This window comes from Asterias amurensis, chromosome 18 (assembly GCF_032118995.1).
Source record: "Asterias amurensis chromosome 18, ASM3211899v1".
Taxonomy (NCBI): Eukaryota; Metazoa; Echinodermata; class Asteroidea; order Forcipulatida; family Asteriidae; genus Asterias; species Asterias amurensis.
The window spans coordinates 1223186-1249587 of record NC_092665.1 but is presented as its reverse complement, the minus strand read 5'-3'; the positions used below and the strand labels follow the sequence as shown (position 1 = coordinate 1249587).

The window sequence follows — 26402 nt, the reverse complement described above, 5'->3', positions numbered from 1 at the left end:
TATGCCTTGACAAAAGTCTATGGCCGCTTTAGGACAAAATCTGCGACAAGCATGACGATACAAAGTTTATGCAAATTTGGCTGGTAACCTGTTTCTTATAAGCAATTCAGATAGTTTTTTGTGCTTACATGCTTATGTATGAAGTTCGGCCATGCTGGTATACGAGGTGTATCTTGGCAACGATTTGTGGCCCTTTTCGAATACACGGCTTTAGATTCGGCTTCAGGCTCCGTTCTCTGGTCTGAGTCCCTGAACGCGTAGCGTAACAACTGAGGGGCCATAGTTATCCAGAGCCGAACGGTGGTTTCGAAAAGGGCCCGCGGCTTTAACTGTTATTTTCCTTTCTCTATCTAGTCGCACAACAGAGGAGGGTGTGAACTTGCGGCTAGGCCGACGCCTTTCTGTATATGCACTCTCCAGACGACCCGTCCGGCCGAAACAATGTGAGTATCTGATCGATTCTTTTCGATTATCAATATTTATCAATTGACAGAAAATATTTCTAAACCTCGATTCAATTATATTCATTTATAAAACCTTTTCAATTTATACTTGTTTACTTTCAGAAACGTTCATCTACTATCAATTTCTGTATTATTAACAAACAATAAACAAATGTTTCTCATCGATTGCCTTTTAATCTTGGTTGTATCCTTGTTCACCGATGTGTGGATTGTGTTATACTCGGAACCTTCTGGAATTCTTTGGAAAACAAATCACAGGCATCACAATGTGCAACAAAGGTGTTTTTTCCACTAATCTCCTGCGCGGTAAACAACTGAGTTCAAATATTTCACATCAGAATTGTTATTTTACGCATATGTTGGGATACACCAAGTGAGAAAACTGGTATTAACAATTTACCTAAGGTGTCCAGTGGGTTAAAGAGGAATACTTATAACCGCCAATAAATTTCAATTGTTTCACTAACTTGCAGGTTTCGGAAAGATCGAGTGACTCCCACCACCATCGATGCCGGGATAAGTCGAGGCTCCCCTAACAGCCATTCATCCTTCCAGATACCGTCCCAGATGAACCTAGGACGGTGCAACATCAACCCCGTCACCCGCTGCGGCAAACGGCTACAGCTGCTGAAGATGCTGCTGTTCCCTCTAACCCCGGCCATCTGCCTGTTCATCGTGACCGCCATCAACGTCAACACGGCGATCTCAACCCGGACCGAGCTGCTGGACTTTGACTTAGTCTTTCAGCAATCAATCGGTCTCGGGAACATCATGCACGCCATTCAGATCGAGCAATCCCGGGCGACGCTGTACGGCCGTTACGACGACGTCAGCCGAATCAGTCTGGACGCCAGTTACGTTGATACTGAAAACGCCGTAACGGAGCTGCCGTACTGGCCTGAGGAAACCCAATTCGTCTCCGGGAATCAGTTCCTGGCGTTCCTGAAACTACAACGAGACAAAAGCAGGGAAGATAACACAACCACCTTCGAGCTTCTTCGCATCTACTTCGACGTCAAGCAGGCGTTCCTGCCGCTCCTGACCGAGACCATCCTGCTGACGAACCATGCCAGTCTCTGGAAGAACCTCGTGGCCTACTCCTTCATCATACGAACGCAGGAACGCACCGGAGCAATGTCGGCGTACGGAACGGAGTTCTATCTTCTCGGTTCCCTCTCCACAATAAACTACCTGACATTCGTTCGGAACGAAGAGCTAGCTGAGATCCACCTCAACACGTGCCTGAACTACGTTCCAGAAACACGCGACTTGTATAACGATCGGTTGCAGAGCAGGGAAATAAATCTGCTGAGTATTGAGAAGATGAAGAAAGAAATATACAACAACGAATGTAGGAATGGGTTTTGGTTCTCAAAAGAACCGGCATTTTTTTTTTTCAGAACCACAACATATCAAATTGTAAATAAAGGTGTTGAAGGCACAGGGCACTATGTTAAAAAACATGTTAGCATAAAAACATTGGGTAAAGAGCAATTGAAAGATGTTGATAGTATTAAAAAAAGTAATGTAAGAAACGTAGTTTGGGGAAAGGGGTGTTTTCTCACTCAAATAATAACATACCTCAACTGAAATTTCTCATTTTGAATCTAAAAGCACATACATGGTTGATTTCGAGACCTCAAGTTCTAAATCTGAGGTCTCGAAATCAAATTCATGGAAAATTACTCACTTTCTCGAAAACTATGGCACTTCAGAGGAAGCCGTTTCTCACAATGTTTAATACCATCAACCTCTCCCTATTACTCATCACCAAGAAAGGTTTTATGCTAATAAGTATTTTGAGTAATTACCAATAATGTCCACTGCCCTTAAATATTATGTGTGTGTGTGTTTGATGTTACAGTTACTGATGCTAGCTCGGGTCTTCGCAGATCGAGAGCCACTGACTGGCTGGGTAATACAACAGCCCAGCTGATTGTGATCAGAAACATTGGTTTGTACATAGAGAGGGTCGTAGCAGAACAAATCAGGAAGGACATTGGCATAAACGAACAAGAGGTATTAAAAGGCCGGTTTATAGTCGGTCGCTCGATGGTCGCGCGACGGAAATCTTGCGCGCAATCCTAAGACTGAGGCCTAAAAACCGTGTCTTTTTGTGATCGCGCGTCAAGATTTCCATCGCCCGACCATCGCGCGACCGACTATAAACCGGCCTCCAGTCCCCATCTTAGGAAACTTGCGGGTGACTTCACTCTCAAACACACTAGGTGCGTTCGTTTAGCTCCCCTGGGTCGACCCCGGTCTGCCCCCCGGTACGCTCGAATAGCTTTGACGTCATTCCAGGGACTCACCCGGGTCAGCCCTCAGTGCCCTGCGTCCATGTGGAGTGGGTTACTTAAGGGGTGACCCGATGTGCATGCGATCACCACGAGAGGGCGAGTGTGGTCGTTCGGTTAGCTCTTTTCAGGGGCTCACCCGAGTGAGCACCGCGGGGTAGACACAGGGAAACTAATCGAACGCACCCATTGATTTCTGTTATAAAGAGCCAGCCCCCAAGTGACCCATTTCACAAGTAGGGCACTTGGGGCTGACCCGGGTGAGCCCCTGGAATGACGTCAAAGCTATTCGAACGCACCAGGGGAAGGTCCAGGGTTGACCCAGGGAAGCTAAACGAACGCACCCAATATAAGTGAAAGGTGAAGATGGACAGGGGTTGATCCACGGTAACTTGTGACTATAAGCAAGTCGGTGTTCAAGACATTATTCAAATCTAATTCGCAAAATTGCGTGTTGACTGTATGACTGTGTTAACTTGACGTCCATTTTGTTTTTCTTCTACGCTAGATCCTCGTGGCTGCGCTTCTCCTGTCAATTGTTTGTTTCGTTACTCCAATAATTCTCATCCTCGTCTCCAAGGCAACAAACTCCATTCAAAGGTTTGCAACAAGTGAGTTCGTACACCAGACTAAAGTAAAGCCGTCTTCTCATACTTCATGCGATTGCGATACTTATGTTGTTTTCATCGTGCCCATTTAGAGGCTCCCTGCACGAATACCTCCATATTGGCTTAATTTCATGGAGCTATTGAAGCACAAAATATTTCCTGCTTTATAAGCAGCTCTTTGAAATTGGGCCCAGGGTGATAAAAAGAATGCATGAAAACCCGTGTAAATGTTTCAAAAGAATTAAAGAAAGCACAACAACAATTTTTTTTTAAATATACTTGCCCGAAAAGTGAGATACTTTTTGGTTTTCATTTTGCTTTTTGTTGTTTTATTCATTGTGGAAGGGCTCAGTCACAAGACCATTGAGTTAAACGTCGAAAAGAAAAGGAGCGATTCCTTGCTCTATCGGATGTTGCCAAAACAGGTGGCTAAGCAACTGAAGACTGGTGATGACGTCAGTGCCGAGTCGTACGAACTCGTCAGCATCTTGTTCAGTGACATCGTTGGATTCACTGAGATGTCCGCAAGAAGCGCCCCCATGCAGGTTGCTGAGTTTTCTATTATTACAAATCAAAACTTAAAGATTGCTTGTGATTTGTTTCCCTATACAAGGCGGACTTATTGGAATTATGGCTCAATTTCATAATACTTGTAAACACACAAATTTTCTTAGCATGAAATATCTTAAAACAGTGTTACCAACCAAATTTTCAGGATAATCAAACACCAGTTGAATGCCAGTATTTCAATCGACTTGTGTCAAACTCACCGAATCAACACAAATGATTATTTTCAAAACAGGTGGTGAATTTCTTGAACTTTCTCTACCAGTTGTTCGATGAGCGTATTGAGACGCATGACGTTTACAAAGTGGAGACGATCGGTGATGCTTACATGGTGGCCAGCGGTCTACCCTTACGGAACGGGAACCGTCATGCCGGTGAAGTCGCGTCGCTAGCCCTGGACCTGGTGGACAAAATCAAGGACTGCACCATCCCTCATATGCCCACTGAGAAGATCTTCATTCGGATTGGGCTTCATTCTGGTAAATTTGATGATGAAAAGAAAACCAATAAACATTTATTTGTCTGTTTTTAAAGGTATTAGGGTCGTATCACATAAATAATAAGCAATCAGTTTACAAAATTAGATAGAGAGAGAGGTGAACTTTAAACTAACTGTACAACATGAAGCCAGCGCATGCAGCTACACGCATAAAGCGCATGTCCGTTTTAAATAACGCGCTCAAATTGCTGCATATATAATGAGCATTCCGAGTACGCGCTCCAGTTTGCTGCATATTTAATGAGCGTGCTTCAAATACCGCGCGCCCTGTACTATTTTTAGATTGGGCAGGCAGGGCAGGGAGAGATCTGATATTGAATAATTCATTAATTCGCATTTGAATGTTTACATAATATCCACAGGAATCATCGTAAGTGGGTTTGGGGGTGTTGTTGTTTTATTGAAAAATAACTCATGTGCTACTAGAGTCGTTCCTGTAGCGTGCACTACAGTTGTTTGCCTCCGAGTTGTCTGTTAGAGTTGCCCTGTGTGGCTAGGCTCTAGTAAAAATGTAATGGTAAAAACAGTGGACACTATTGGTAATTACTCAAAATAATTATTATCATGAAACCTTACTTGGTAACGAGTAATGGGAGGGGTTGATAGTATGAAACTTTGTGCGAAACGGCTCCTTCTGAAGTGACATAGTTTTCGAGGAAGAAGTTTTCCATGATTTTGATTTCGAGACCTCAGATTTAGAATTTGAGGTCTCGAAATCAAGCATCTAAAAGCACACAACTTCGTGTGACAAGGGTGTTTTTTTCTTCCATTATTATCTCGCAACTTCGATGACCGATCGAACTCAAATTTTCACAGGTTTGTTATTTTATGCATATGTTGAGATACAGCAAGTTAGAAGACTGGTCTTTGACAATTACCAGTAGTGTCCAGTGTCTTTAAGCTCCCAATTATATTACCTTGTATTCTACTCCAGCCAACGTAATTAGACGATAGCGGGTAATTATTCTATAAAGCCTTCGCCCTAATGAGATGGCCCCTTGTGAGTCTAACATGCAATTAGCAAAATTGTCTCTGATTCACATTTTGTTTCTCTTCTTTCCCTTCTCCCTCTTCTTTCCCTTCTCCCTCTATTCCATCTCTCTTATCTTGCTTCCTTTTAAAGGGCCGTGTGTTGCTGGGGTTGTTGGCTCCAAGATGCCGCGGTACTGCCTCTTCGGAGACACCGTAAACACAGCTTCGAGAATGGAAACACACAGCGAACGTAATATTTAGTTGTTTGTTAAAGGCAGTGTACACGTTTAGTAGTTGTCAAAGACCAGTGTTCTCACTAGGTATATCTCAACATTTTATGCATAAAATAACAAACCTGTGTGAACATTTGAATTCAATCGTCGAATTTGAATTTGCGAGAAAATAACAAAAGAAAAAACACCCTTTTCGCACGAAGTTGTTTACTTTCACAGATGCTTCTTGACACTGCTCTAGAATGGACCCTTCCCATGAAATATGCTAATTACATTCACGCATGCGTACAGACCCTGTTGGTTGGCAAACGCCAAAGAGTTGTGCACTAAGCAGACGCGCAGTCGCGTCTGCGTTACGCACCCATTAGCCGTGTACAAAACAGCGCGATGTTCCCTCATTTTGCCAACCAAAACGTTAGTGCGCACGCGCTACGTGCAATTTACATATTTCATGGGAAGGGTCTATTACAAAGGTTGTGAGTTCGAATCCCACCTCAGTAATTATGCATGTGCAAATTATACAGTGATAACTGATCGGTGTTACCAAAATAAATATGCATAATACTAATAATGTGTTATAAGATTTCTATTTGTGTTTTTATACATTGTAGCAATGAAGATACACGTGAGCGGTGAATGCCATAAGATTCTAGTCTCGCTAGGTGGATACACGTTGCAGTCACGTGGTATGATGGACATTAAGGTAAGTCACGTGGTTGTAGTTCTCTCCTCTCATTGGCTCATTCTGCATCATATTTATAACGTCACAACTCGATCATTAGGCCGTGTCCGAATTGACGACTTCGGCTACAGCTACGGCTAGGGCGCGCGCGTCTGCCTATCCTTCAACACTGACAGACGCGCTGATCTAGCCGTAGCTGTAGCCGAAGTCTCCAATTCGGACACGGCCTTACAAACGAATTATATTGCTGCATCACATGGTTGTAGTTCTCTCCACTCATTGGCTCGTTCTGCATCACATTTACGACGTCATATTCTACCATTACGGCAACAAAGTCCAGTGTGGAATATAAATTTTATTTTGTGCCCCCGTGCCGTCTTTTTTTCAAATTTCGCTCTGACAGGAGTATTAAATAAAATGGAAAATGCTTTTTGGGAGGTAGCCTTGCTCAAGGTAGTCGAATTATTCACTCCGAAAAAAGACCGGCGCTGTATAAAAACCCACCCGTATTACTGTGCGTAAAATGTGTGTAACCGCCACGCACGACACGACACTATCCGCATGCGTCGGCCGGCCCGACGGCCTCCGCATGCGGTTAGTGGTACGAGTGCGGATGACTTGTGTGCACAGTAGTCGTACGATGTGACAGTGTGTATAGTGTATACGGGTGGGTCATGCGGTGTGATTACACGTACGCACCACGCACAGTGTATACGGATGGGTTTACAGCGGCGTCTTTTCGGAGTGAATAATGCGACTGCCTTGAGCAAGGCTATTTGGGAGGAAACGTCTGTATGGCATATTTGCCCTTTAATACAAAGTTTCAATTCTTTCTATTAATCTTTATGTTATGTTTTAATACAGGGTAAGGGTATGATGTACACCTATTGGTTGATGAACTACAAGCGTGGTATAACTCCGGGTAGCAATATCACATCAGATGCTGTACATTGCCTCGGTGTGCCCTCTACGTTGAACTAACTCCAGTGACGATCAGAGCATACTGATCGAAACGTCGAGTTGAAAACCAACGGTTCTTTTCAGAACCACGCCCAACTCATTAGAGATAGTCATTACATGGTGTTACCGCAAACCTTTCCATATCCAGTGATAATGGCAAACCGTTCACTCATCAGATACCCTGAGTCTCTGACGGCACACTTCCATGCTCGTGATTTACAGAAATATAAAAATCGTTAATTATTTCATTGATATAGTGTCAATTTACCACGTTCCCTATTGGTTAATCGCCGATGTATTTATGTAATAATGTTACGTAACTTATTATAACTGTCATGTGTTTCCGCGTATTTTTCGTCTAATTAACTAATTATTTATTCCGTAATGTATTATTGTGTTGAGGGTTGTTAGTAAATTGTCGTTGTGCGGTGTAGTTATGTTGACTATGGGTACATTTCTTTTATGGGGTAAAACAAAACATATTTAGCTGTTGGAAACTGCTTTCCAACCAAAAGGACCTACTATAAAAGAACAATATGTAAACAATATAATACTCTTTAAATAGATGGACTTTTGCATCGGGGATAAAAAAAAAACTTTTGTTTTACACATAATACACCGATGTGTGTGAAAACTGTATACTCTGCACTTTTCCGAGCTGTGTGGAAAAAAAATGTATAGTATTATAGAAGGTGTAAAGAAATCTACTCTAATCTAAATGAACGATTTTATTGTCCATAACACGGTTATTTATTAGGAGAAACTTTAGTTTCATCTTTGATTATGTTTAATTTCCTTTAAAGGCAGTGGACAATATTGGTAATTACTCAAAAGAATTATCAGCATATAACCTCACTTGGTCACAAGTAATGGGGAGAGGTTGATAGTATAAAACATTGTGAGAAACGGCTCCCTCTGAAGTGACGTAGTTTTTGAGACAGGAGATTTTCCACGAATTTGATTTCGAGACCTCAGATTTAGAATTCGAGGTCTCGAAATCAAGCATCTGAAAGCACACAACTTCGTGTGACAAGGGTGTTTTTTCTTTCATATTTATCTCGCAACTCCGACGACCAATCAAGCACAAATTTTCACAGGTTTGTTATTTTAAGTTGAGATACACAAAGTGAGAAGACTGATCTTTGACAATTACCAATATAGCCTTGCTCAAGGCAGTCGAATTATTCATTCCGAAAAAAGACCGCCGCTGTATAAAAACCCACCCGTATTCACTGTGCGTAACATCGCACGACACGATGCCCCCGTACACACGGCCTCCACATGCGGTTAGTGGTACGAGTGCGGATGACTTGTGTGCACAGTATTCGTACGATGTGACAGTGTGTATACGGATGGGTCATGCGGTGTGATCGCACGCACCACGTACAGGGTATACGGGTGGGTTTACAGCGGCGTCTTTCGGAGCGAATAATGCGACTGCCCTGAGCAAGGCTATTACCAATAGTGTCCAGTGTCTTTAAGTTATAATGACATGACAGGAAAATGTATGTTGAAGTTGACCAAGTAGCACGTTGTGATGATAACACTATGTAATGTCCCTTTTGTTGTGTCGCTTAAATACCATTATCACGGTGCAGCCATCTTCAATTTCTCCCATTGATATCTATGTTACCACACCGAGGCTGGAAGAACAAAATAGTCTGGTTCCTATTTTCAAATAGTTATAAGCATTCATTATTGTAATTCAATACAAGGAACATGACCAAGATGGAGGCAGCATGATAAAGATATAATGAATATGTACCTTAACATTTAAATGTCTATGTTTTGTGCATTATTTAATGGTACTGGACACCTTTGGTAATTGACCAATATTAAGACCAATATTCTCACGTTGTATCTCAGACAAAACCAAACACTGAACATTCTGAGCTCAATTGGTCATTGAAGTTAAGGCAATAATGAAAGCAAAAACACCATTGCCGCATAGAATTGTGTGCTTTCAGATGCTTGAGAAAGGCTTTATGTGTGAAGCTGTTCTCAGTTTCAAATTTGGGGGTGAAAAAAATACCTCTTTTTCTAAAACTACTTTCCTTTTAAAGGTGCAGTGCTCTTTATCAAGTAGGTTGTTATGGTCATTTACTTGTGGAATTATTACACCCTTAATTGCCTTCAAGATCGTTGTTGATTTCACCTATGTAGCATACTTGTTGCAGAACGAACAGTTAAATAAAAGAGCACACTGATTTTGTTGGAACTTGCGATTTTGTTTTTAATCTTTCTCTTTGTTCGATAGTTCAATTCTTTTTCATGCTTCGTTTTCAAGGAAGACGGAGACAATTTTGTTTTTGGTGTTTGATAGAATAATTTTACGGACAAGTTTTGATTTGAATTCCCTGGCCGACTTTTGCTATTATCTCGCAACTTCGACGACCGATGGAGCTCAAATTTGCACAGGTTTGTTATTTTATACATATGTTGAGATACACCAAGTGAGAAGACTGCTCTTTGACAAAATTACCAGTAGTGTCCACTGTCTTAAATCAATTGATCATCGGAATAATGACAGGAAGCCGTTTCTCCAAATGATATATAATCATTGTTAATCACTCAGTCATATTGCTTGTTACCGCACCATAAGCTTTTCTGGTGAGGATTATTTTGAGTAATTACCAGTAGTGTCTTTTGCCTTAAAGATGCTTAGAAACGACTGTGCGAAAATGTTTGCCTGTACAGCAAAGGCAAACAAGATATGTACAAAACATTGGAAAAGCGACTGGTAACAAAAGTCTAAAAGCACAATGGGCAATGAAAATAATATCAGAAATATCGTAAAAAACAACGAAGATAAATTTTGTAGACGCAGTCACATTTAAAAAAAAAGGGCACAACCAACTTTCACGAAAAGTAAAACAATAAACTGTATATTAAAACTGGACTGTACGTTCAGCTGCAATACTATAACAAATATATATAGTTGTTTTTAAAGGTGATGAAACAACTTTGAGAAGTATATCAAACAAGAGAGGGGGAGAAAGGGGTGGGGATGTTTGAAATAGTTTTGACGGGGCCCTGAAACAGATCCGGACCCCACGCGGTAAAGGCCTCGCGTTGGCTCAATTATTCTCTCGTAATTATAGCCACAATCAGCAATCACATCCTCGTTCTAGAAAACAACAACCTCAAGAACATTTGGCCTTCCATTCCTAAATTAATTCGTCATTCATCAATCCCTTACAGATTCTCATCTTTAAGATCACAAAACCTTCAGTATCTTAAAAAAAAAAAAAAAAAAAAAAACAGCCATACAATCAGGCAAGCATTCGAAATTGTCCGCATATTCATCATAGATGAGTATAATGGACGCTGATATGCAATTATCTCAATGAATTAAACAAAAAGTGCCCCCCCCCCCATCCTCCTCGGTGCCCCAACTCCATCCATGAGTGCAAATCTTGACTTCAGGCATTGACAGTTTTGTTTGTTAACCCGCCGTAAGGGTACAAGAAACAAATTTTCTGTGTTTAATATTAAAATATAAGTTTTTAAAAACACTGGAAAGAACAACCTCAAAAGTTAATGAAAATGTTACCTTTTTAATGGGTTATTTAAAATAATAATAATAATAATAAAATGCCTTATTTTCAAACGGGGCGCACCTAGTTAGGAGGCACGGACTCAGGGGGAAATGTATGTCCATAGCACTGCATATTATACCTAGTGCATTTTGCACGAGACATGCTGGCATACTAAGAAGCCACGCTCAGGAATTTTTCCTTTTCTTATTGAAACGGCCCAAACATGTGGCCAGGTGCACATCCCCCATACGCAGCCTCCCATTCATTGGCATTGATGGAGCGGAACGCGGTAAGAAAAGACCACAGAGCCGGCTTAGTCACACAACTCTGTACCTTCAACCAGCAAGGTTCGCCGTCTACAGCACTTCTTAAAACTTAGTCTTGTCTAATTAATATCATGAACTCCGAGACTACCTGGACCCTGAACTTGGCACGGTGGTGTTTCCTCCTTTCAACAGACCAGGTAACCAATACTTACTTTCTCGAGTACAAGCAGAGTATGCTGTTCGAAACTTCAAGACCGAACCGGCTCTTCTCGGAGCTAACACTCACTAAAGACACTGGACACTATAGGTGATTGCCAAAGACTATTCTTCTCACTTGGTGTATTTCAGCACGTGCGCAAAATAACAAACCTGTTAAAATTTGAGCTCGATGGGTCGTCGAAGTTGCGAGATAACTATCAAAGAAAAAAAACACCCTTGTCACACGAAGTTGTGTGCTTTCAGATGCTTGATTTCGAGACCTCAATTCTAAACTTGAGGTCTCGAAATCAAATTCGCGGAAAATTTCTTCTTGTTCAAAAACTACTTCACTCCAGAGGGAGCCGTTTCTCACAATGTTTTATACTAATAACCTCTCCCCATTACTGGTTACCAAATGAGGTTTCATGCTGATAATTATTTTGAGTAATAACCAATAGTGTCCACTGCCTTTAACCATGGTTGTGTTAGCAAGATAACTATTTATTTATAGTTTATATCCCAATGTTTACGTTTAGTTTGTTTATCGGCCAAGTGAGAGTTCCTCTTTTTAGATGATTTCCTCTGTTGGTAGTTTTGACTTTTTTTCCCCTTCACTTTCTTTGTACAAAAGTATATCATCTTTTCCTCTTTTTTTTCTTTCCCGGTTTTCATTTGTCCTCTTCTTTCATAGATAGTTTACTCACTTGATAGATAAAGCCAACGAAACCCACGGCTTGCATGTATTATTATTATTATATTAGTCGTAAATTTATGCATAGAAATAAGCAAAACCTTTTTTTTATATTGGGGGGGGGTCTTTTTTTCTAGGCAGCCTGACACATTTTTTAGACAACTGGCTCTCCTATTTCCTGTTTCGTCCGAGATCTTCAAAATTTATCCTTATCGTAGAAAAAAGGGGGAGGCGGTCTTTTATAAGGAAGTGGGTGGGATGTCAAACACGTTTTGGGTCGTTTTTGTTTTGCCTATAAACAGCCACCACGTACCACCAACTTGTCATCCAATGATTTGCTTCTTTTTGCTGCAAGGAGGGTGCTCTTTAAGTGTGGGACGTCATTCACACTGACTGAAATCTCACAAATTGTTTTTTCACATGGACAGTTAATAATAATTATTATTATTTTGTGTGATAGTGCACTCAAACTGCACCATACGTTGATTTTGTAAAGTGTACCATCTGCTTTATGTACTATCGTATGGTCATTAGAGTTGTCATTACAGGGAAACTGACGCGTGGGGTAATCATTAGTAAGAAACAAATTTATCATTCTGTTGGTTTTCCTTTTCTTTTTACCTTAATCATTTTTTTCTCATCTTTTTTTACCCAGGCAAAAAAATAATATCCGGAATGGATTAGATGTCGTTATATTATTTTTGATTTTCGTAATATTTCTTTTTAACGCGGAACACCTGGGTCTTAATCTATACGACGAATCCATCTTCTACAAAAACAACTTTCAGGAAAGAAAAAGTAAATCTCAAAATAGATCGCAAGTATTTTTTTTTTTCATGTGACAGAAGGGCAATAATTGTATTTATTCATTCTTTACTCATAAAAAAAAATCTCAGTCAGTTTTCTATGTGGTTTATATTGATTTAAAAAAAAACTCGTAAAAAAATGTACACTCAACTCGGGTCACGGTTTTAACTAAAAGCCAAATCACAGGCAGGGTATACAAAACAAACGATGAAAAAAGACCAAAAATGAACAAAATTACAAATATATGTGTGTGGATGCCACCAAGCGAGGCTAAAAGGTTACTCTGTGTAAAATGGGCTACGATAGCGAAATATCAAACATGGAACTAACTCAGGGGAGCTGAAGGCAGGAACTGATGTTCCTCTTTAAAGGGTCTATGTAACTTTTGTAGGACAAAAAACACAATGTCCACAGATTTACACTAAACTTACACAGTTTCAAGGTGATGATAGTAGAAAGCTTCCCTGAAAATATTACGTGCTGAGGTACTGTAGTTTTGGGGAAATGAGTAAAACAATGTCATGAAAATAATTTTCGTCTCATGAGACAAAAATTATTTTAATCATTTACAAATATATTTTCATGACATTATTTTACTCATTTCTCAAAAACTACAGCACCTCATCAGTAAGTAATATTTGAAGGGAAGCTTTCCATTATCATTATCTTTCAACCCTGTAAGTTTAATGTTAATCTATGGACATTTTTAAAAAGTACCCAAATCCTTTTTTAAAAAATAACAAAGTGTAGGATGAAGGGAAACATGCACCATGCAAAGAGTTCCAATTGGATGCAGTATGTGAGATGTGATGGAAACATCTCTACATTTTACATTTCTTGGAAATAATGATGATGTTAAAGATTTTGGACCCACTGCTCCTGGCTTGGGCATTGGCTCAGACCAGGGTTAGGGCCTAGACTCCAGCTGGGCTCCCGGTCTGGGCTCCCGGTCTGGGCTCCAGATTGATGGTCGGCAGTTATTTTCAAATGAAATAAAGTGTGTTTTTTTAACTGAGCTTTCAAACAGTTGTAGCCAAAATCCAATCCGTGGTTTTGTGAAAATGGTGAACAATTATGTCATTACTGCGTAAAAGTCTCAAGCCCCTATATCCTGACAAGACTTAACACGTTTTTGAACACGTGTTGGTCGCGTGCCCTAAGTAGTGACTCAGTTGTGATCCTTAGACTGGTCCCCTGTCTTTATTCGCAAGGATAAAGACAGGTACTTGCTTTTCAAAACCAGTGATTTCATTGGTCTGAGTTGATGAGATTGCAGCTGACCTCGGACCAATCAAAACCCAGATAGGGAAAGCTTCGGTTGTCTATGTGCACTGCGTATTATGTACAGTGAATGTACTTGCACGGGGTTATGTTGTTATGTATGTATAGGTAGGATTTGACTGCAATGGAGGTAAAAGGTGATTATGGAAGGGGGTTTACGTAGTCTCGACGGCATATCTCTTGTGTAATTCACGAGCTTCAAAGTGTGACGTCAGGATGCTCAGTTTAGTCCGGCCATTCCACGAAGCATGCGCAATCGCTCGCCGCACTGTACGCTACAAACCGCGAGTCCCCCACAAAGCTGCAGCATATGATCGCGTGAAGTGGTGACAGATTCAGACTGGTTTTTCGAACAACAATCTTCTAACAAGTTGGCTAACACCTTAAGATGAGAACAAAACAAAAATACCTTTAAAATAGTGTCTAGACCAGCTCGGCGCTCTTCATTTGAACTAATTTAAAATTAACGAGGTTTGCCAAGCAAACTATTCTTATCCATTGTCTGAAGAATTTGTTGTTACAAATATTAAATTCTGCTAGCTGCGTCTACGAGGAACGAGGGGAAAAAATAAGGTAGGATTGTTTCTTTTGATATTTTGATTTGAAACTGGTTTAATAATTATATTAATAATAATAGGCCTAATAATAAAAGTGTCTCCTTATAATTATAGTGCGCCTATCCGTCACTCAGTGATGCTCGAGGCACTTTAAAGGGAAGGTACACGTTTGGTAATTACTCAAAACAAATATTAACTTAAAAAATGACTTGGTAACGAGCATTGGAGAGCTGTTGTGAGAAACGGCTCCCTCTGAAGTAGCATAGATTTTGAAATAAAGATAATTTCTCACTAAAATAATTTAAAAAAACTTCTAGCTAGAAGTCTTTTGTTCCTATCTGAAAGCACACAAATTCGTCCGACAAGGGTGTTTTCTCATTATTTTCTTCCAACTCCGATGACCAATTGAGCTCAAATTTTCACAGATTTGTTATTTTATGCATATGTTGTACAGATTCCTTGGACATAAAAACATCCGTGGTGTGTACATTTTCCAATGTCATCCCCACAATATCGTCTCTCCTTGGACATTGGTTGAAGGAATATTACACAATTGGTTTTTGCTAACAAAACGGTTGCTGTCAGTGTAAATAAGCACTTTATGTTATCCAACATACCAAACTGACAAACCTGTAGAAGTTTGAGATCGATCAGCCTTATGGGTCACGAAAGAATAGTAAACAAACGATTACAAATCATGTTTTCATTGCATCGATACCAAAATAAAAATGAATAAAACGCTCACTGAGCAAGAAACTCCAATTAATGCGAAGTTAGATTCATTATTTCTCATCAAAATGTGACATTTCAGACAAAAAAAATTCTAGGGATGTTTTCTTCTATCATCATTATTAGACTAGGTAAGTTTTATGTAGATCTGTGATCTCCACGACTGTTGTTTCTTACCACTTATGTAACGTTCCTTTGAGGGGAAACAGTGCGGGTATATTTGTATATTTAATTGGTAAGCTAAGTGCCGGTGAAAGATGCAGTGTCCGCCATGCAATACTGTCCGCTCCGGACACTTTTGCATATGCAATCGTGTTCAGGGGCTATGCAAAAACCGTCCGGTGGACATGTAGCATCGACTGTATACATGTATGTCCGCGCGTAAGCGAGCGTGCATGCAATGAACCTACACGTATATGCAGCATGAATATTCAGGTATTTTATGATTGCAGCAAATACCCAACGGCCGAACATATCCCATGTCATGACATGCACTTAGCTTGTAAACAAAATGGCGAACGTGTTCCGTCGACCAAGTGCGTTTAATTTACTACAAGGACGGTTTTGCACGGGGCGGACACAACTGCATATGCAGCAGCGTCCAGGCGGACATTATTGCATATGCAATACGTGTTTTTGTGTTGACGTACAGTTTTCTTTGTCTTTTAGCATTCATTAACCGTGACATCAACGAGGACGTTTGAGCGTTTAATATAGAAGTTATGGCCCAGGCCTCTCCTAACAGCCACTCGTCCTTCGAGATTCCCTCACAGATAAATCTGGGTCGATTCAACATCAACCCCGTCACCCGCTGTGGCAAACGGCTCCAGATGCTCAAGATGTTACTCTTTCCTCTAACCCCTGCCATATGCCTGTTCATCGTGACCGCCATCAACGTCCAACAGGCGCTCTTGGCGCGCAACGAGATGCGTGACTTCAACCTTGTGTTCCAGCAGTCGGTCGGTTTGGGGGACATCATGCACGCCATCGAGATTGAGCAGTCCCTGGCGACGCTGTACACACGCTATGACGACGTCAGCCGGATCAGCTTGAATTCGATCTACGCTGAGACCAACACTGCAGTGGAGGAGCTCCCGTACTGGCCAGAGGAAACCCGGTTCGTATCAGGGGAGCAGTTCCTATCGTTCCTGAATATCCAGAGGGATAAGAGCCGACAGGAGAACACCACTACATTCGAGCTTCTTCGCATCTACTCCGACGTCAAGCAGGCGTTCCTGCCGCTCCTGACCGAGACCATCCTGCTGACGAACCATGCCAGTCTCTGGAAGAACCTCGTGGCCTACTCCTTCATTATACGCTCGCAGGAACGCACCGGAGCAATGTCGGCGTACGGAACGGAGTTCTTCCTTCTCGGTTTTCTCACGACCAACAACTACCTGACGTTCGTTCGGAACGAGGAACTGGCTAATATTTATTTGAACACGTGTTTGAACTATGTTCCAGAAACCCGTGACGTGTACAACAACAGACTGATGGCAAGGCAGGTCGATCCAAACGACGTGAAGATTTTGAAAAAAGAGATATTTGCGAATGAAATACGGGGTAGGTACTCGCATCTTTTACCTACTTCTCTTACAAAGATAAAGACAGACCTTTTTATTATTGCAAATTTCTTGGGTGTTTTATAAGGCAAGTGTTGAAGTCACTGGATACCTTTGGTAATTGTCAAAGACCAGCATTCTCACTTGGTGTATCTCAACATGCATTAAATAACAAACCTGTGAAAATTTGAACTGAATGGGAGACTTTTTAAAAGCTCTGCCACTAGAGGGCAACAGACCTACCAGGTAAGGGTGCACAACTCCTATAGCAAACAATGGTAAATGCTAAAAATTCAAAAATACTCAAAAAATATTTAGAAGTCTCTCAGCCTCTTGAAAATTAAATCAGATACATTGTCATACAACTAAACTTAAGATTTCTTCTAAATTTTTGGTAGGTCAGCATTTTTGAATTTTTGCTAATTACCCTAGAAGAAACACTCCCAAAAACTCATGCACACCGCTTGTTATCCTTGGGGAACTCGTGTCCAGTACGTCCTGTTCCAGAACAGTTTGGTTTATGCTGGCAATGTGTTATGAAAAACAAAATACAGTTTGGCTAAATCTAAAATACAAAATCAAGAACACGCAAAACACAAGGTACTTGCTGTCAGTGACCGTCACTCATGCTTCTCCTATTCCTAAGTTGTTGACATTACCTGGTGAAGAGCGCCCTCTCTTGGTGATTGGCAGATAGTCTAAAGTTTCCCATTGGTATTCGAAGTTGTGGAAACAAATCATCCTTGTTGCAGTGTGTTGTGTGCCCTCAGATGCATAAAACACAAGGCTTCATCAGCCTCAGCTGAATTTTTGTATTATTTGAGTGAGATCTTACATCTTTCTTAAAAGCTGTGTTACTTCAGAGGGATCAGTTTCTCACAATGTTTTGTATTATCAACAGCTCTCAATTGCTCGTTACCAAGTAAATTTTTATGCTGAGAATTGTTTTTAGTCATAATAATAATATTACCCATAGTGTCCAGTGCCTTTTATACCGTTTTTTATTTCTTTGACCAACAGTCACTGGGGAGGTCTTAGCTTTACGAAAGTTGAGATTGGCGGATTGGCTTGGGAACACCACGGCCCAGCTAAAGGTGATCCGAAACGTCGGTGTTTATATCGAGACAATAGTGAAAGAGCAACTGGTGAAAGATATTGGCTCCACGAATGATGAGGTAATGTTGCTGCCTTTTATTCAACATAACAAACCCCCCAAAAATGAATATTCATTATACCCGATGCTATATAATTTTTAAATTGTTGTAACGCTTGGTGGCAGCAGACTAACCGGGGCCCAAATGCATAGAGCTGCTAAGCACGAAACTTGGCTCATATATGAAACGTCTTCGCGGATAAAAACAGGATTACCAACCAAGTTTCCATTTGTTGCATATTGCTTGTTCCTGGTATTCACCTGTTGTCTGGTTATTCTAAAAAATCACGTGGAAATTTGGTTGGTAATCCTGTTTTTATCAAGGCAAACAATTCTTGCTGAGCAAATTATTGTGCTTAGCAGCTCTATGAAATTGGGACCAGGTAATATCACTTGTACTCAGTAATGAGCGCATGTTAAGAACTACGTAAACAATGGGATTTTACATGGAAGTGAGCTGTCTCCTTTTGTTTTAAAGTCCCCCCATGGTTGCATTCTAGCAGTGCGCCCTCTTCAATGATGTTTGACTGACTTTTTACCGTGACAGATTCTTGTTGCGGCCATTTTGTTGTGCGTCGTGTGTTTCGTCACTCCAGTAATTCTAATACTCGTTTCCAAGGCAACAAACTCCATACAACAGTTCGCATCAAGTAAGTACAAACAATCAGAATGGTATTGTCAATCCACAATTGATCATACCGTACAAATCTGTGATTTTTTTCTCTCAATATTAGTCAGTGACGGTGAGAGAAAATATTGAAAGAAAAAACACCCTTGTTGCACATTGTGGGTGTGATGCTTTCAGATGCCTGTTTCAGTGACAAATTTACCTCTTTCTCAAAAACTACAATACTTCAAAAGGATTAGTTTCTCACAATGTGTTATACTATCAACAGCCCCCCCCCCCCCCATTGCTCGTTACTAAAGGTCTGTTGTTAATAATACATTTTTTTAGTAAGTACCAATAGTGTCCATCCCTAGAAGGATTATGGTTTAGATGTTTTGAGACCTTTTTTCATTCATTCTTCAGGTTTGTCAGAAAGAACTCTTGAGCTGAATGCCGAAAAGAAAAGGAGCGATTCCTTGCTCTATCGGATGTTGCCAAAACAGGTTGCTAAGCAACTGAAGATTGGTGATGACGTCAGTGCCGAGTCGTACGAACTCGTCAGCATCTTGTTCAGTGACATCGTTGGATTCACTGAGATGTCCGCACGAAGCGCCCCCATGCAGGTTTGTGACGCCATTTTACAGTTTTGGGGCAATGGACTCAAAGTCTGTCACTTACTAGCCACTTCGTGGCTAGGAGAGCCGCTGTCCGGAGACCAGGCATGCAAGTCGCCCCGCTGTTCACGACACAAAGGCCTTGACAAAAGGCTATAAAGAACTTTACAGAATGTCGGTTCGAATCCCGGCCTGGTGAATCGCGACCCTTGAGCAAGACATCTCATCATAATTGATTCTCTCCAAACAGGAATACAAATTTGTACCGGTGTGGCAGGAGATTCTGTCCCCCGAAGATATTTTGGTCTAAACCGTGTACATCCTTCTTCTGATAGCGCCCTCTTTTGAGTCGTCCTCCTCCAGCCCATGTTAATTTCCCGTATAGGGTTCCAAATCTCCGGTGGACAGAATTCCCAGGTACACCGGCGAGAGCTGGACTGGCAACTCCCTGGGGGAGGGGGAGGGGGTGGAAATATTATTGTCATTGTCATGCCCATGAAACCGGATATAAACACCGGCCTGATGTGAAGTTGTTCATCCATAACTTCATCCTTTATAATTCAACTTGTGATTTTTTACATATTTTTCTTTCAATACAGGTGGTGAATTTCTTGAACTTTCTCTACCAGTTATTCGATGAGCGTATTGAGACGCATGACGTTTACAAAGTGGAGACGATCGGTGATGCTTACATGGTGGCCAGCGGTCTACCCTTACGGAATGGGAACCGTCATGCCGGTGAAGTCGCGTCGCTAGCCCTGGACCTGGTCGAAAAAATTAAGGACTGTAAGATCCCACATCTCCCCACTGAGAATATCCTCATCAGGATCGGCTTGCATTCTGGTAAAGTTGATGATAAAAAGAAAACCACTATTTATTTATTTTTTTAATTTTTTTTTTTTGAAGTTCGTATAAGGATCGTGTCGTATATAAATTGCCTCATAATTATATGAGGCAATTTATATTATATTTTATAGTTTTTACAGCTGAGGTCTCGAATTCAGTTAAAATATTTTAGTAATATGATATTTCTTTTCAAAAATTACGTTACTTCATAAGGGTACCATTTCTCACAAATTTTGTTACAACATTTTTTTAGTTTTAGTTATGTTTTGTTTTATTTGTTTTTCCCACTTTGTAACGAACAGGACCTTGTGTTGCTGGGGTAGTCGGTTCTAAGATGCCTCGATTTTGTCTCTTCGGGGACACCGTCAATACAGCCTCAAGAATGGAAGCACACAGCGAATGTAAGTTCAATGATGAGCAACTAATGAACATGACCCTATTTCGTTAAACCGCAAATAATGCTAAGCAGATTTGTATGCTTAGCAAAAAAACTGGGTGGACCACCTGCCCCAGTCACTATAAAATGTAATAGATGTTGAATTTGTATCGGGATAAATGGCGTATACATGTACAAGCTTGTGTGGTTGTTGTCTTGCAATCAAGTCGGTAATTGATAAGTGCGGTGTAGTTACGGGGACGGTACCCACATCCTCGATCTCAGTATGTGTGTGAGTCAGTGGCAATTACCACTGTACTAGAGCTGCCTCCCGCTACCTACGACCGTTGCATGAATGTATAATAACACTGTGGCTGTTACATGAACAGCAGATTGATATGTTTGTAAACAGGCAACGCTATTGTCATCGAGTCTTGTGGGGTGAGTAGTTATTGATACAGTGTTGTATTTCATTACAGCAATGAAGATTCACACAAGCGCCGAGTGCCACAAACTACTCGTCACACTGGGTGGGTATCTGTTGGAGTCACGTGGTATGATGAACATCAAGGTATGGGGCACTTTTTGTGTACTTTTTGTGGACAAAAAACACTAAGTCCATAGATTTACATTAAACTTACATAGTTTAAAAGATAATGATACTTATAAGCTTCCCTGAAAACATTACTTGCCGAAGTGCTGTATAGTTTTTGATAAAATGAGTAAAACAATGTCATGAAAATAATGTTCGTCTCAGTGATCATAATACGGAAATTATTTTAGCATGTAAAAACGTCTTTTTGATTACCATCTAAGTCCGAATAATCACCGATGTTTGACTGCATGTGTATGTTGGGATACACCAATTTATGAAAACGGCCGTCGATTTCACAAAACTCTTCCTAACTTGGGATTAATCTAATGACTTAGAACGAGTCCCAACCCTGCACTGTAGCAAGCAGACCTTAAGATTAATCCTAAGACGAGTTACTCGTCCTAACTCGAGATAAGACGAGTCCTAACTCTTTGTGAAATCGACGGCAGGTCTTACAATTACCAAAGGTGCCCAGGGGTCGATTTCACAAAGAGTTGGGACTAGTCCTAACTTAGGACTAGTCCTAGGAGATATACAAATTGCATGGATAGTCGTAAGTTAGGACGAGTAACTGGTCCTAACTCGAGATAAGACTAGTCCTAACTCTTTGTGAAATCGACGGCAGTGCCGTTAAGCAGCTCAATGAAATTGGAAGTTATAATAGGATGCGTTCCGATTAGCTGTACCGATACTTAAGCGAAAAGAAATAAAATAAAATGATATAATAAACGAGTAAATTGATTAAGTTCTATATTATTTTGTTTGGTACTGTTTGACAGGGGAAAGGCTTGATGCAGACATATTGGTTGTCAGGTTTCAAGCGTAACATGTCACCAAGAAGCCCACCAAGTGCAACTGTCTCCCTCGGAGTGCCGTCGCCCAAAAATTGATCATTTCAATCGTACGTGGCTAGCAATTAGTCTTAATTTCCAGTCGCCCAAAGGTGTTCATGTTTGTGTTGAGAACCAATGGGTGCGTTCGTTTAGCTTCCCTGGGTCATCCCCTGTGTGTGGCGGGTTTTTTTCCAGGACAAACGTGGGTAATTATCTGCACACGTGCGTCCTGGAAAAAAAAACGTCACACACCGGGGTCGACCCAGGGAAGCTAAACGAACGCACCCTACGTGTGTTAAAGTGAGTGCAATTCATAGAGTAAGTTCGAGTGTGCACTTAGGCGACTATTGACCAGCAACGTACATGCGCAGTGACACACTCACTCGAACGACTTGTTCGGAAGCCTAGTCTTCCGTCTGTTTGCTATGTCACTGGTTCCCTTCTGCCATTAACACATGAAGCAGGGAAAAGGCTTTTGGGACCACGGAAGAATACTGGTCATGAGGATGGATTTTTGTCTTTAAATCAAGGTGTAGTTTAAGATACTATTTCAATGACAGAGTATATTACGTTGTCATCAAGTATTAATTGTTCAGATTTACATTAATTATTATGTATATTATTATGTTTTGTATTACAACATTTCAATGAACGTTACTTTAAGATATAGTTGTATAATATGTAAAAAAACTATAATATACTTGATGAACAACATTATTGTAACTTTATTGTCTGGTATTTCGAGTGCGTTCGCTTAGCTTCCCTCGGTCGACCCCGGTCTGCCCCGGTATGTTCGAATAGCTTTGACGGGGCTCAACCGGGTCGTCAGCCCCAATGCCCTGCTTGTGGAGTGGGTCACTTAGGGGTGACCTGAGGTTCATGCCGTCACCACGAGAGGGCGAGTGTGATCGTTCGATTAGCTCTTGTCAGGAGCTCACCCGAGTGAGCACTGCGGGGTCGACTCAGGGAACTTATCAAACGCACCCATAATTGAAGGAAAGAGAGCACACGTATTTATATATATATTATTAGTAAAGAAGCTGGAACTGTTTAGCACAGGCAAGAGTGTTATTTTAAAAAAAATGCACTGAATTTGTATGTACATTATAGTTTAGGCTTGTTGATGTTTTACTTACTGTTAGTAGAAATGAGGGTATCGTATGCACTCCTTAATGGTTTTAAGCGTTTTATGAGCCAATGAATGGTGGTGGGTTGTTGGTGGGTTTTTGGTGGGTTGTAGGTGGGTTGTTGGTGGGTTGCTGATGGGTTATTGGTGGGTTGGTGGTGGGTTGGTGGTGGGTTGTTGGTGGGTTATTGGTGGGTTGTAGGTGGGTTGTTGGTGGGTTGCTGATGGGTAATTGGTGGGTTGGTGGTGGGTTGGTGGTGGGTTGTTGTTCGGTTGGTTGTTAAAGGAACACGTTGCCTTGGATCGGACGAGTTGGTCTATAAAAAGCGTTTGAAACCGTTTGTTATGAAATGTATATGGTTAAAAAGATGTTTGAAAAGTAGAATATAATGATCCACACAAGTATCACTCAAAATTGCACGGTTTTCCTTTTACGTCGCGAACTAACACGATCGGCAAAAATTTGACTCCCATAAATGGCCGACTGTGTTAGTCGACGAGGTACAAAGACAACCACGCAATATCGAGGCATATTTGTGTAGATCATTGTATTCTACTTTTACATCTTTCTACCCATATGCATTTTATAACAAACGCTTACAGAACACTTTTCAAAGACCAACTCGACCCATCCAAGGCAACGTGTTCCTTTAAGTTGATTGGCAGGCCGGCACATCTTTTCCTTTTCTGAAGGCCTCCGACTCCGTATACTTTACAATGCTCAGGGAGAGGGTGCGTCATGGCCACGCCCACCTTCTTGGCCTGTCAAAAACATCTTTAGTTTTGCACTTCTTTTTTTCAACAGTTAACATTCAAAATGTTACCCAGTCATTTTCCCATGGTTCATCCAACAGTTTACATAAGATTCAACACTTACAGTAAAATTAGATTAAAGCAAAAGAACACATTACAAACCTCATAATAACATTAGGTAAAGAAGCATTGGTGTCACGAGATCCTTTGCCCATGCGTACTAAGCTGTCTTAAAGGCAGTGAACACTGTTGGTAATTGTCAACACTAGCCTTCACAGTTGGTGTATCTCAACATATGCACAAAATAACAAACCTGTGAAAATTTGAGCTCAACCGGTCATCGAAGTTGCGAGATAATAATAAAAGAAAAAAAAACGCCATTGTCACGCGAAGTTGTGTGCGTTTATTAGATGGTTGATTTCAAGACCTCAAGTTCTAAATCTGAGGTATCGAAAACAAATTCGTGGAAAATTACTTCTTTCTCGAAGACTATGGCACTTAAGAGGGAGCAGTTTCTCACAATGTTTTACACCATCAACCTCTCCCTATTACTCGTCACTAAGTAAAGTTTCATGCTAATAATTATTTTGAGTAATTACCAATAGTGTCCACTGCCTTTAATCCATTTTGGCACAGGGTCATGAACGTACATGTAGATCAGTATTCAGTCACATGCAAACCGTGCTTCTATTGGAACCTCCCAAAACCAAACTTTGTCCAAATATATAGGACCGAAGGTCGATTTTGTATCATAATCTGTTTACCATCAACGGTTGTGTCGTCTCCCTGTCGATTTTAATCACCAAAATAACACAGTTACAACGTCGTAGTACAGCGATCTTGACATTTTTGAGGTAAGAACTAAATAAAATCTGTTCATAGCTTTAACCAAACTACGATCGTTTTGCAAATCTGTTGTTGTTTTTGTTTGGGTTTGTTTGTGGTGGGGGTGCGTATCGCAGCTTATACATTTATCAGGGAATCAGTTTGGGTGTTATTCACTCTTAGGAATAATGGTATTAACAACGTTTTGGTCAGAAGCCAGGAAAGCTTTAAATAATATTTAATAATAATAATAATGATTTGGGGAGCTAATCATCCTTACTCGCACCTAAGTGCTGAATTGCGAAGGACGTGGCTACAACGTGCTCGAGAAGCAGGCATGCAAGGGCGCCTTTGGCTGCTAAGCACATCAACCCATTTTGACCACGGAGCACAGCCAAGATCGAAAGCATTTTGAGAAAAATTTCACTTCGAAGTAACGGGGTATACTATAAGTAGGATTTGAAACTTTGCATGGTGGAGATACGATATAGAAAGGTTTGCGGTAACACCATGTAATGACTATCTCTAATGACTATATCTTATGTGTTAATGTATACACCCTCTGCGACAGTCCTATTATTCCAGAACCTTCTCGTTGTTCACATGCTGGGGTTGGGGGTCAGGGTTAGAATAGGAACGTGCCGGAACGATAGGGGTCGTGAACTGCGTGATAGTATTACAATTAGTTGGAAACGCGACTATGTTTCGAAACCCATGTTCCGACCTGTCGGAAAATAAGGGTGTCAATTACCAACTGATTGTTAACATCACGTAGTTCGGAGGTTCCTTATCAGTGCAATTCATAGAGTAAGTTCGAGTGTGCACTTAGGCGACTATTGACCAGCAACGTACATGCGCAGTGACACACTCACTCGAACGACTTGTTCGGAAGCCTAGTCTTCCGTCTGTTTGCTATGTCACTGGTTCCCTTCTGCCATTAACACATGAAGCAGGGAAAAGGCTTTTGGGACCACGGAAGAAGACTGGTCATGAGGATGGATTTTTTTTTTTTTAATGCAAGGTGTAATTTAAGATACTATTTCAATAACAGATTATATTACGTTGTCATCAAGTATTAATTGTTCAGATTTACATTAATTATTATGTATATTGTTATGTTTTGTATTACAACATTTCAATGAACGTTACTTTAAGATATAGTTGTATAATATGTAAAAAACTATAATATACTTGATGAACAACATTATTGTAACTTTATTGTCTGGTATTTCGAGTGCGTTCGCTTAGCTTCCCTCGGTCGACGCCAGTCAGCCCCGGTATGTTCGAATAGCTTTGACGGGGCTCACCCGGGTCGTCAGCCCCCAGTGCCCTGCTTGTGGAGTGGGTCACTTAGGGGTGACCTGAGGTTCATGCCGTCACCACGAGAGGGCGAGTGTGATCGTTCGATTAGCTCTTGTCAGGAGCTCACCCGAGTGAGCACTGCGGGGTCGACTCAGGGAAGCTTATCAAACGCACCCATAATTGAAGGAAAGAGAGCACACGTATTTATATATATATTATTAGTAAAGAAGCTGGAACTGTTTAGCACAGGCAAGAGTGTTATTTAAAAAAAAATGCACTGAATTTGTATGTACATTATAGTTTAGGCTTGTTGATGTTTTACTTACTGTTAGTAGAAATGAGGGTATCGTATGCACTCCTTAATGGTTTTAAGCGTTTTATGAGCCAATGAATGGTGGTGGGTTGTTGGTGGGTTTTTGGTGGGTTGTAGGTGGGTTGTTGGTGGGTTGCTGATGGGTTA

General features: G+C 40.9%; 2 protein-coding genes across 2 annotated transcripts in view; both read left to right on the top strand.

The window, feature by feature from the left end:
- The first annotated feature begins 301 nt into the window (after positions 1 to 301).
- On the top strand, positions 302 to 9469 carry LOC139950536 (uncharacterized). The gene is made up of 9 exons (XM_071949274.1): positions 302 to 443; positions 938 to 1816; positions 2318 to 2483; positions 3270 to 3372; positions 3715 to 3914; positions 4172 to 4415; positions 5559 to 5657; positions 6252 to 6343; positions 7187 to 9469. Coding segments are annotated over exons 1-9 (1902 nt in total). The 5' UTR covers positions 302 to 441; the 3' UTR covers positions 7304 to 9469.
- A 1575-nt stretch (positions 9470 to 11044) lies between these two features.
- Positions 11045 to 26402, top strand: part of LOC139950915 (uncharacterized) — a 23241-nt gene continuing 7883 nt past the window's right edge. Inside the window, exons 1-9 of the mRNA XM_071949756.1 lie at positions 11045 to 11168; positions 16068 to 16913; positions 17933 to 18087; positions 18613 to 18715; positions 19096 to 19295; positions 19886 to 20129; positions 20435 to 20533; positions 20988 to 21079; positions 21883 to 21925. Of these exons, the coding sequence (XP_071805857.1) occupies positions 11045 to 11168; positions 16068 to 16913; positions 17933 to 18087; positions 18613 to 18715; positions 19096 to 19295; positions 19886 to 20129; positions 20435 to 20533; positions 20988 to 21079; positions 21883 to 21925 (1906 nt within the window). The remainder of the gene's footprint in view (positions 11169 to 16067; positions 16914 to 17932; positions 18088 to 18612; positions 18716 to 19095; positions 19296 to 19885; positions 20130 to 20434; positions 20534 to 20987; positions 21080 to 21882; positions 21926 to 26402) is intronic.